The sequence below is a fragment of the Ambystoma mexicanum genome, chromosome 10, assembly GCF_040938575.1.
Source record: "Ambystoma mexicanum isolate Mex_15411 chromosome 10, UKY_AmexF1_1, whole genome shotgun sequence".
Taxonomy (NCBI): Eukaryota; Metazoa; Chordata; class Amphibia; order Caudata; family Ambystomatidae; genus Ambystoma; species Ambystoma mexicanum.
This window is the reverse complement of record NC_090932.1, coordinates 470,848,406-470,861,065: the sequence shown is the minus strand read 5'-3', so window position 1 is coordinate 470,861,065 and position 12,660 is coordinate 470,848,406. Positions and strand designations below refer to the sequence as shown.

The following is a 12,660-nucleotide window of genomic DNA, read 5'->3' as shown; positions in this document are numbered from 1 at the left end:
TTATAAAGAAAGAAATTGCTGTACCTTACGAAATTGTCATTTGTGTTGAAAATCAGCTGCCGCACCTCACTCCGGCTCCTGACACCGACACCACTTTGCTCCACTTCACGCACGTTTTGTGCTGGTGAGCATATATGATGATGAAGTTGGTGGGCATGTACTCATCAGTGGGGAAACACAGGCTGAATTCAAGAAACAGTAGCAGGAGCAGTAGCAATAATAGAGGGAAACAGGAAACAATATATCCTGCGGTGTTCCTTCTCATATAAGTACAACAGGATTGTTATATCCTGCAGCGAGCTGTACAGGAAATAACCCTTAAGGGGGTGGGGTTGGTGCAGAAGCCGTTGTAACCTTCTCACTACATTGAACTACCTTGTCATACAGGGCTTCTTTTCTTACTCAAACATTTTCCACAATTCCTATATGCTTTGTCTACTCTTCAGCCTTTTTCCTATGTGTTTTGACCTTAGGAATGTGTGCATGTGTTCTAAAATGTCTTTTTCATGCATGCCCTCTTTGAGCCACTGTTTAAAAATGTTTCCTGTGGTCCCATGTACCCACTCTGTGTGGTACTCCAATATTTTATTGCTGTGCTGTGCAAGCCTTTTAGACCTATGTTCTAAGGGAGTCTCCATAATACCAATACGCCCTATCCCTGCCTGCTATATAGTTGCTGACACTGTTCCAGCAGCCTTGTATATTGAAAACCCTTTGTGTCCCACCAATAACCCAATTTCCAAAAATCCAATTCGTCCTAACAATAGTTTTTCCCATCTCGTCCCAACAATAAACCAATTTGCAAAACATCCAATTATAAACTGGTTTTCTTTTTGCTTCTCAAAGGTACCTGTACTCATACATCAACTTCAACTCTTCTTACTAAGACATACCTCATCTCAACCAAATCATCCACATGTTAACAGAAAAACATCTAAATATATCACACCAACAAAATCCAACCAATAATATTTATGACAATATCTTGCTCTTGCCTTTCCCACAGAGGGATGAGGGAGCCCTTTCTATTTCTACACACCGCTGTAGTTTCCCTTATAAGGGGAGATCCCACATCAATTTACCGCTCTATTCGTCTTATGACATCATCTTTTCCCACAATGGAGGGGATCCCTTTCAATATCACATTAAAACCACATGCAATACTACATGGCACCGTCTTTCCCCCCAACGGAGGAGTTCCTTCCAACATAATCTGCAAGTCAATTATACAACAGATTACACCAACAATAACAAACAAAGATCATTTAAATGATTTTAAGAGGGGGTGAAGGAGATGCTTCCCTTCAGGATGGATGTGGGCAGGGTGAAACAGTTGTACTTGTGAAATTTGAGAGTTTACAGGGGCTAGGAAAAGTATTGAAATGAAAGGTTCACATGCAGAATCGACAGAAATGAAACTTAGGCACTTAATATTACTTTATGATGCAAAATACATTTCTTTCATGGACACTGCAACAGAATGGTCTAATATAAGAATCAAAGTAGTTTTAGAATGAGGAGTGTGTGCCCCACCAATGAAGACTAAACAGGATTCATTAATATGTATCCATTAATAATAACATTATCTAATTTTAATAACGTTGCAATCTTTCGTGCTACAGAAGCGCAAAACATTTCAAGAGATGCAGGCTCGCTCTGCAAGTATAAAAATGTAGGAAATAATCAGAGAACAATGTAGAACTAGAGTTATGACAGAAACGTATGGATATGAGTCCAAATTGTACAGAACCACTCATGTCACATATCTAACATATTTTGCACCAATGAACTAAGGGGTCCATTTTCTGGGAGTATCAATCTGTTAAGCAAACCAATGGGAGGATGCTACCAATCAAAAATGCTGATGTCAAATGACATTAAGTGGGAAAATGTTGAGCCTATTCAAGTTCAAACCCATAGAAAACAGGAAAGCTCAGGGATTCTGGAACATCTGGAGAGGGAGATCCTTTCTGCATGGATGATTGCTGAAGTGGGATTACACCTTAATATGATGGGAGGACTAACTAGTGTGGCATTATCTAGAGGAAACCTGATGCAGGATGTTGCCTAAAGCTAGCCAGATTCCATTGGAAGGAAGCTGTGACCGATGGGACTAGCTGACTGAGTGACATATGCCTTGACCTGGTAGGTACCTTGCAGGTCCTGTGCCTTAAAAAAAGAAACTGGGAAGTGAATATAATAGCCCAAATGCAATTAGATATAGGCTCTCAAGAATCCTTTATTAATAAGCATACTGAACACTGGGACTGTAAGGGAGGTCAATGAGGGACTGATTCAAATAGACATTTTCAATGAGAAATATATCTTGCTTTTTGATTATATCCAGGGCTGATAGAGAGCTAAGGTAAAATAGAAAGTTATAGCATTTTTCAGCCTGAAATGCAACTTGTTCTTTGATAATTGCCAGCATAATTGGAGAAATTATTTAAACGAGACGTGTAGCATTTTCTGTACAAAATGTGCATTGCCTTTGAACAGCAGCCAAATAAATAAAACCCAGTGTTTTCGTCAGTTTATTTTGAAACTGGAATTGTGTACTGGTGTACAACACTTCAAACTTTACAGTGGGTAAATGTTTGATTTGTGATAGCCACAGTTATTTAATAAGAGGCATATAGAGAAACCCCATGGCATTCTTATGGGTGTGAGGGAGCTTAGTTTGGTAGCTTCTATTCCCTAGAACATGATTAAATTTAAAAAGATAATTCAGATACATCTAATGACATTACACAAAAGGGGAGGAGCAAGAATTAGATACAACCAATCTGTGCAGTGGAATTGGGGAGATATTTCTTGTCCTTGATTTTATGTGGCATATCAGAGGCAATATTCTGTGTGCTCAAACATTGAAAACACACCTTTCCAATAGACATCCCTGTACATTCTTAATGCAACCACCATGGTTTGTATTTCACATACAATCATACAGAGGAAGCCTACAGCAACATATATGGAAATACAAATGTTCTACCAATGTTGAAAATATGTTTTGAAACGCAATGTATCTTTGATGTTGATTTTCTTTGTGAAACCTTTCCCTGATTGCAACACTATGTAGTGGAGAAAATAAAGAGTTTTGAAGTAATCTTTTATTTAACAAATGCAAATTGTAAAGTGTCCATTGTTACTGGATGTCTTTAACACTGGCCAACAAGTGGCAATTGTACTGTATATTGTTATTTAGAAACATAATAGATATAGATTGATTCATAGGAATGATTGTTGGTGTGTTGTAAGGTGTCAGCTTTGTAAAAGAAACAGCAAGGCTTTGACAATTTCTAGAAACAAATCAAAATTGCCTTACAAAACAGAAAGCTTCTAAATTGGAAGCTGGAGTTGGGATTGGGCAAGGTTGGGTTCTTGTGATTTACAAGGCTAAAATGGAGCAGCAGTGTCTATGTGCTTGGTTGCAGAGGTGAAACAGATGTGATGTAGTGCCTCTTTTCTACGAGGCCTAGTAACAATTGGAAAAGATTGTGGGGAAACTGAAGCTAATGAGCCATTTATTTAAAGAAAGAGACCAATCCATGACCATCAATTTAAACAAAAGGGTATTTATTAACTCATACACATTTTCACTAAGTGTAACGGGTTCAAAAGCAAAATACAAATGCTTGTTTCTAAGTACTAAGGATATATAAGTTTCACGTTTAAAAAATACACCAGAAGAAAAGTGTTGAAAAAGTCAAATAAAGCTCTCTGAAATATACAGTTTATAGGACGTAGAACTGCTGCAATTGTCTATATACGGACGGCACTTTGCATTTAGCACCCTGGTTCTTGGGTTACACTCATTTAGCTGAGGCACCCGAATGACAAGCTGGAGATATATGTTGTGTCAATTTATGGAAAAAGCTTCAATAGAAAGAGAATATACAAAGGATAATGTGCTTCTCTGGTTGGACGTAAACATGTTAACCCTGTTCTCCAGCAAACATATTGTGACTCTTAAAAACCTATGTTTCATCCTTGGTTGAAGGGTTTATTTAAATGTATAAAGTAACAAGTCTTTGTTGAATTTCCAAGTAGATCGGTCTGGAGTTGTCCATAATTTTTTATATCCAATTTCATTGAACAGATCCACTTCTTTATTAGAGACAGGGGCACAGAGAATGTGTCTTATTTGTAGATAATTTTAGATTAGCACATTGAAGAGAGAAGTACTTCAGGAAGAAACAGAAGAGCCTGCTTTGCACGAAACACGTCATCACTTGGTGGCCCCCTGATAGAACTTCTTGTCACTCTTCCCCTTCGCCCCCCTACCCTTCCCTCACTCTATAATCCCCTGCGCTTTCCATACATCACTCCTTTAGTTTCTAGCTAAGTGCATCTATATAAATTCCATATATAGAAACATACAGGCCTGCCATGTGGACCACACCAACACATTTTTCAATGAAGATTGTTTCCTATATAGACCACTCTGGTCCAATCCTGGATGTATTCAGCTTCTTTGAGTCAGATTTAAATGGCTTCTATTTCATAATTCTGTCTATGCCCCAAACTACTTCAATGGGGTGTCAGGGATTGGATGATCAGATAACTTAATCCCCTTGAAGTATTGGCCATGGGGATGCAGGAGCAGAAGGAGAGATGTAGGGATCCCGCACATGTATGTACCTCTGGTGAGCACAGCCTTTTCTTGTGGGGTCCCACAGATATCGCTCATGTGCTCCATAGGCAAAATAAGAGGTAGAGGAAAAATGATCCCCTGACCCTATGAACATCAGAGGAAATATAAACATTACACTGAATCCAAGCACTTCAATACCTTTTCCCTTTCCACCTACCCACCCATCCATTATCCAGATTGAGCATAACGGGGTGCAAAAGGAAGCAATTGCATAAACTGAATGGTGCGCACATATGTCTGCTCCCAAAAGTATATTATGTCATTAGGAGTATTTTCAGGCATGACGCACCCAGATTGCTGGATAAATGTTTACACGTAATCATATTTCGAAGGGTAACTCTTCCCATCATCACTCCGTTTGGATTCATTGTAGATAGATTTTTTACTCTTATCCTCTGTGGTGTAGGCAGCGGATGTCTTGTAACCGCCAGTCCTGTATGCCGAGGTCTTGCCCGATACGTGGTACGATACTCCTTTGTAGCTGCATAAATCAAAAGAAAAATATGTTATCTGCGAGGATAGTGTAAGCATATAAAATGTACTACTATTAGAAAAACTTACATTCTCAAAGCACATTTGAAGCTAACTTAGAATACTTAAAATAAAGTGTTCATCCTTGAAGTTAACATTGATCAGCTGACTGTTAAGCCAGTTGTCATGAAAACATTGTGGGACATGCCCATACATGTTAGTAAGGTTCAAGCATAGAGGCTTTTTTGGGGTTTATACTTGGCACTAGGAATAAATGAAGAAGGATTTCGACTGGTGGCAGAATCGCAAACAAATCCTCCTTTTCCAATATAGGTCAACCTAAATAACCCCTGGCACCTCGGAATGAATGTTTAAGTGCTGGATAAGTCTCTGGTTAGGAAGAATTGTTATTGCCAAAAATTATTTTATACGTTGGCATTTTCCCCGTCTCCGTGAGTGGTTACTACTTAGAGCAAACCCCTGTTTGTGATGGGTTTTACCTCTACCCAAAGGGTCTGAGGATTATTAGTTCTCCTGGGACTCTCCCTGCGATCTTCTTTCAAAGTGCCTGAGTCATGTTCCTTGGTTCTTGGAACACTTCTAAATATTGGGCCTCTTTACGAGTATGGCAGTGCAGGTAAAACAATGTTAAAGTGGCAGTGATTCTGCTACTGTCACTATGTTTAGCTCTGCCCCAGAACTTTATTCTACAGTCCTCCTTGACTTTCAGCCACAGCTCATTCCCCCTACCCCATCTCCAAGACAACTGGGTGGTTTTTGTTTTCACTTTCTTTCTCTTGCACTCAAGTCCCACTTCTCTGCCTATTCTCCCTCATTCTCCGCTCTTCAAAACCACCTCCTCCGCTGTTTCTAGTTCTTCTGAATTCTCCAACATCTCCTCCTTCACCTGTAACTTGATCTTCTCCAACCTCTCCTGCTACATTGACCTTTTCCAGAAATGTCCCCTTCTCCAAATTCTCCTGCTTCTCCACCTCCTGCACCTTCATTGACTTGTCTAGCACCTCCTGTCCTCTCCCTGCAGGTTGTAATGATGCACCACTCTGGTCCACGTCACTCTGCTACTCCAAAAGACCACACTGCTGCTCTGCTTACTCCTTACTCCTCTTTTACACATCCACGCCCCCAACGTGGGCCGTGTATTCCCTGACATGGTGCAACTGAGTTGATCATTGTTTCGCTTCTGGTATTGGTTTGGGCACATGAGTACCGTGCATTAAAGTGTGTTTGGTTTCTTTTGTCTGGAATTGCTAGTAACTGACGATTGAGCCTTCAATTGGCTGGTCCACTCTCTTTGTTTTGGAGATGTTGCTCATGCGCAGTACAGTGAAAATGATGGGATCCACCAGCGGATCTGGTGAGCCCTTACTCTTCTCTGCATCTTTGTGCTCTTTCAGACTATAAGGATTATGTAGGTTTGCAGCTGGATGGTGCCTACACACATGTTGCCGGAATTGTGAACGGTGACTGCAACGCCACAGATCTGTGCTTAAGGGTCCTGCTGATCTAAAGATACAATTTCTCCCAAAAATCTCTTAAAGATCCAGCACTGTGAAGCTGATTGCCCCACCGCCTGCCAATCCCTGTGCTCTGGTGGAGACCGTAGAAGCCACCCCATACTGCTCCCAGGCCCTATATCATGTGGTGCGTGGTAGGGCTTGGCTTCCATGGACACCCTAAGGGTCAAGCAGGAAACTGTCACATAATCTGTGCCTATCCACTCAAAGCCAAAGTGTCCCCTTAACATTATTTCAAACCACAATCAACTCTCATGTACTGAAAACAAACTTCTTTGTAAAATATGAGTAAATTAGCCCATATTCTCTCTTCCTCATAAAGACATAAACACGCATGTTGTTCAATGTATGTAATTATACCAGTGCTAGAGTTCTGGAGGCACAAAATGCTAGCTATAGCAGTACCAATTTGGATTGTTTTAGGAAGGTACCCACTTGTACCCCCTCACTTCTCCCTCTGCCCCCCATATAACCTTCTAGACTATAGCCTGCTCTATGGGGGGGAATCGAAATACCACAGTTGCCATTTGTACTGCAATTTGTAAAACAATTACATAAAAACCCAGTATGCTTTTGTTACCCCCTTTCAAATTTCACAGTTCGTAGAAATCAAACATAAGTAGCCATGCACGGTGAATCATACAGCACCAATGTAGTACAGCTCGCTTTGTCTTTCCCTCTTTCCTCTCTCTTTTTCTCTTCATGCAACTCTTTTTCTGTCGCTCTATCTCTGTCTCTCTCTGTTTCACTCTGTCTTTTTCTCTTTCTATGTAGGTATTAGCCACACTCTGCTTATTTTCCATTTCGGGTACTCAACACAGGAGCAGGCTGATCAATTCAAAGGATGTTTAGAACAAGTCCGTCATATGTTGCCTCTTACTCGTTTGAAATGTAACATTCATAAAACAGAAATGTGTTTATTTTCAAATTCCTTGTCTCCTTCACAATCTAGCTTCTTGTTAATTGAGATTCCAGAGACCTTAGCCCTTAATTAATGATCCAAAAAATATTGTCATCTACTCTTGGTCCTTGCAGGTCTGTCGCAGAAGGTTAGGGATCTAGGAGTCTGGCTCAGGATGGATCCTGTACTGTCTCTGGACTATCACATCAGCATGGTCTCCAGGGCCTGCTTTTATCAACTGCAGTCTGTCGCATACAACTCAGCAAGTCAATGCCTTAGTGGCCAGTCGGCTGGATTTTTCCAATGCTGCCTACCTGGGCTTGTCCACGTTGGATATCCATAGATTGCAACTTATCTAGAAAGCCACAGCTAGGCTGATTTTTCAACTGGGCCTTAGAGTCCATATTTCTTTCAAACTCTCCACTGCCTTCAAGTTGAAAAATCTATTAATTTTAAAGTTTTGTGCCTGGTTCACAAAACCTATTACAACCAAGCCCGTTACTTTATTAGCACCTGCTTTGGTCACTACTAGCCTCCTAGCTTACTTCGCTAAACATCAGCCAGACTCCTTTCTGTGACCCGGTTTAGGCATCCATATTGGGTGGCCAGTCTTTTTCAGCACTGTGAGGTAAGCTTTGGAATGCTCTGCCAACCGACCCTGCCTCACTGTTATTCAACTGGAGTTAAGCAGAGCTTAAACATGTTCTTTGTCCCACATTAATGCTATGTGCTTGTGGGTGGGTTGGTATTAACATCCTCGCTCAGGATTAGCGCCAAGATGTCTTTTCAAGGTGATTGTTCACGCTTTGCAAGTCTAAATGCATACCACATAGTCTGTTGCATGTTTCCTAGAGCCACCCCAACAGATGCTGGCCGATTCGCAAGAAACAGATATCCTACGTCCTGGGATGGGAGTAGAGTGGTTGCGTATTATTTTTGCAATAGCAGTTTAAAAAAAAGGAAATGATTGCATTGTATCCATGTTTCTTTTAAAAAGTTAACCTTATCTTACTGAGTAAAAGCACATTATGAAAATATAGAATACGATATAAATACATTTTTGATAGAAGGTTATCATTCCAAGATGAAGAGTCTGGCACACCCCTATTTCCCCTTTATGAGAAGGGAAGAGGACAAATATCACCAGTGAGTGTCACAGCCTGCTTTGCATAAAATTAAAGGTCATTTTGATCTGCCGAAATCCAAAACGTTATCCAAAGACAAGACAAGGTCAGCCCTTGCCTCACAAAGCCCTGGGATGAATGCCCAAACACCCCAGGAGACTTTTCATTGGAAAATCCTTCTCCATTTAAACCCAATTTGAACCCAATTAAAATGGCTGCCCCCCTACATGTAGCTTCTACTGCACTAGGTAGGCCGCAAGGGGTGGTATTAGTAACTTGGCAATTACGATAAGTCCCCTACTAAGCTCTAGTCACAAGCCAATGGTCAGAGAGCCAATCCAGTTGAGGGGAATACAGTCTATTCAAATCTAAACCTCAAAGCCCAGGGGGTGGTTTGTTGGAGTAGACAAAGTAGGGTGTTTAGAAAGAATTGACCAGTGGACTTGAGGAGGAAATCTAAAGACTGGAGAAGGAGACTGAAGGAACAGGCATAGTGTGGTCGAGGCAGGAGGAAGCACAGATAGAAGGGGAGAACGCTTCAGGAAGAATTGCTGGTGACTAAATGGAGGAGGAGGAAAAGTTGTTGGATGTGGTTGGAGAAACATCAAAAGATGGAGGTGGGGGAGTTGTTGGAGGAGGTTGGAGAAACATCAGAAGGACAGAATAGAGAGTTATGGGAGGAGGTTGGAGAAACATTAGGAGGAGGTGGGAGAGTTATTGGTGGAGGTTGGAGAGACATCGAAAGAGGAGGTGTGGAAGTTATCGGAGGAGGTTGGAGACACATCAGAATGAATGGAGAGTGGTTAGACTATCAGAAAGTGGTGGAAGGAAAACTCTGTGAGATGGGCCTATTGGGTAGTCTGTGGTTGAGGAGCAGATTTCCGGATCTGAAGCATAGGATGCCAAGAAGGGAGGAGGTACCAGAGTGTGGAACAGAAGTAAGGGTGGCTGACCAGCCAGGAGACTAGGAGCAGGGTCAATAGGTAACTAGAGGATGGAACCCAAGTGCAGTTCACACACTCCCCTTTACTGGTTACAGAAAGCCACTGATGACCAAAAGAAGGGATACTGGAAGGGGTCACTTAGACCACCTATGCATACTATAGTGTCCTACCTTGTAACTCAGTTGATCCCAGCCCCTTCTGTGCTCTAGCACCTTGAAGCATCTCATGTGCTCGATGGAATTACCAATAATGATATCAGACCAAAATAACTGGACAGACGAATATGACAAATTACTACTTTACGATCAGCTCAGAATAAAGTAGGGCAATCTGGTGAATAACAAACTGTAGTCCACACACTCACACATAGGTTTTGATTTATAAAGATGCTTTATTCCTGGATATGCATCATCTCTGACTTCATCCTATGTGGCAAACTGTAAAACCTATTGAAGGGAGGGATAGGTTAAGGAAACAAATATATTTGACTGGATGCCCCTAATCTTGTAGGCACGCCTAAACCACCTCTAAATGCGTATAATACAGATAACAGCAGAATAGCAGCAACGGATTTGCCTGTGCAACATTGTACAATGTTTCTACATAGACCCTCTGATTGCTTGGCATTCTCTCCCAACCTTGGACTTTCGGCTCGTTAGCAGCATATAGGCAAAACGAAACTCCATTGCAGATGCAACGTCAGACTACTCCCCATTTGCCCAATTAGTCCATCATCGCTGAGGCCCTAAGCCAAGGCTTTTTCTTTATAGTTGACCTTGCAGTCTGTTCTCTGTTCTGGCACTTTTAATGGAGCGTAGGTACTCCATTATTCTCCATTTCTTCTTTGCTTAATGTAAGAGAAATATGTCTTATGTACATGGCTTATCCTCTTGATACCCTTTGCGCTTTGCAATTATTCCTTGAGGTGGCATCCTTGATCCCAGGCCAATAGACTCTTCTTTATTCCTCTTTTGAAGCTGCTTTTTCTGTATTTCCTGACTCTGCAGCCATGGTCTGTCTCTGAGGTAGCTTGATTTGTTTCAACACGAGTCCGGTGTCCATCTTTTTCTCATGGCTGCTTCAGTCACGTTATATTTTCTTCTGCAGTAAGCCTCTATACATCTCATCTACCTTGCTTTTCTGCATATGTGCATTCACTTGATCTCTACTCACTAATTTCTTTAGCGCCTATGATTTCTTCATGTTTGATTACATGTTTCTCTTGTTACTTCAGTTACATCTTCACTCTTTAAGTATGTGTATATAGTTTCAGTGCGTCTTCATGTCTTTCCTTCATGAAGTCACTCTGACCTCTTCCGATTTCACTTTTAAGTCTTTGATGTCTAATGGTGTGTGCAGACATCCTTCCACCCTTTTAGTGCGAGGGCACATTCGATAAGGTTGTCTGAGTGCATATCGTCTTACATACACTCAATGCGGCATTAAAACAATACCTGGTGTCCCATATAGGGCTCTTCTCCTGCTGTTCCAATATGATAGAGGTGAGGGGACGGGAGCTAGCGATGGCGTATCCACCTGCTGCTCTACGCTTCATTTTTGTTGGCTGCGGATTATATCCGATGACGATTGCAAAGGTGATTCAGAACCTCCCGATGGGAAACCTGCATCGAGTGACATTTTTGTGTAGGAACTGTAACTGCTCTCCAATGCGGAATTGGCAGAAACTGTATATAGTCCAAGAACCCTTAAAGAGATTGTTCCGAACATGTGGTTTTTCTACCAGGGGACCCTTTCATTTGATAACTTTGTAAAACCATACCGAGTCTGAAACTTAACTCAGTCTGTTATTCACATTGGACAACTAACCTGGCCCCTATCCGGAGTTAATGTTTCCTTTAGCAGTGGGCAGTGTTTTGGCCATCTTAAAGTAAAGATGGCTGTACACATGCTCACTTCCTAATGCGCAGACATCCAAAGAGAATTTACATATACACAATATTTACACCCAACTGCCAAAAGCTTCTGTTCCATCTGAGAACCTCCCCATTCCCTTGCTGCTCCACTAGGTTTACGTTCCAATGCTTCAAAAAATACTCTGGGTAAATTGCAGCGTGAGTACAAGATAGCCCATTAGGTGATGATGCCTGTGAACCAAATTCTCATATATGAGGAAGCCCATTCCAAAACGGTTACTCACTGTGTGTCCTCTGGCATGAGTCCTCTGCAGGCAAGGCACATCATGATCCCGCCAACCATGGTAAGACCCCCTGCTACCCACCCCACGAAGAGGGCAGATCCAAATGTGTACCTAGGAATAAGTAAACATTAAATACATATTTATATATTTAGGTATTTCTTTTGAAACATGTTTGGGTACAAATGCATCACATTGAGACAGACACAGCAAGAAGCTTGATAGAGTGAAATGATGGTGGTATGTTGTGGCGGGGAGTCTCTTCATGAAGAGATTGGGCAGTCTGGTGGATGGAATGAGGAGGGAGTCAGAGATAGCTTGAGATGAAAGAAAGTGGCGTGGTGGCTTTGGGACGATAAGTAGAGAGTGCAGCACCCAGAGAGAGAGGGGGAGGGGTAGTCTACTGGTATAGTCCTTCTGAAGAGGGCGTGGCTTGCATTTTTTTCTGTGCTCCATATGGCCATACGGCCAGTGCTTGCCACTGGAAACACCTTCTTGAGCCTCATAAGGGAAGATTTTCACCAGCCCAAGGGCAGTTTTGCCGGATATTAGTCAAGGGCGCAAAGGCAATGTTCACCTTAGCACAGCATATCACCACTAGTACAAACGTTGCCCTGATAAAAAATAAATTTTAAAAAAAACTGTATTGAAAGCCTATGTTTTTGACCTGCCCTAGTGCTAATACCATGCAAAACTGCACGTGCACCCGTGCAAGGTTTCTATACTAAGGCAATGGGTAGATTAAGGAACGTCACGCTGGCATTCGTTTGAGTTGGATTTGCAGGGCATCTGACTTCGCTGCGTGAGTTGTAACAGACACATAGTTGAGATGTCCATGGAATGTAACCCTTTGCAGGAAACTGCACTATCGCTTTA

General features: G+C 41.7%; 1 protein-coding gene across 2 annotated transcripts in view; it reads right to left on the bottom strand.

Annotated features, from left to right (window-relative positions):
- Window positions 1-3,555: 3,555 nt before the first annotated feature.
- The window catches only part of CLDN18 (claudin 18), an 89,657-nt gene continuing 80,552 nt past the window's right edge, over window positions 3,556-12,660 (bottom strand). The window contains exons 4-5 of one of the 2 annotated variants that reach the window (XM_069618035.1): window positions 11,788-11,898; window positions 3,556-5,135 (exon numbers count right to left, since the gene is read on the bottom strand). In XM_069618035.1, coding sequence (XP_069474136.1) covers window positions 4,964-5,135; window positions 11,788-11,898 — 283 coding nt within the window. In that variant the 3' untranslated portion in view covers window positions 3,556-4,963. The remainder of the gene's footprint in view (window positions 5,136-11,787; window positions 11,899-12,660) is intronic. The other variant, XM_069618036.1, reaches the window with a different exon arrangement.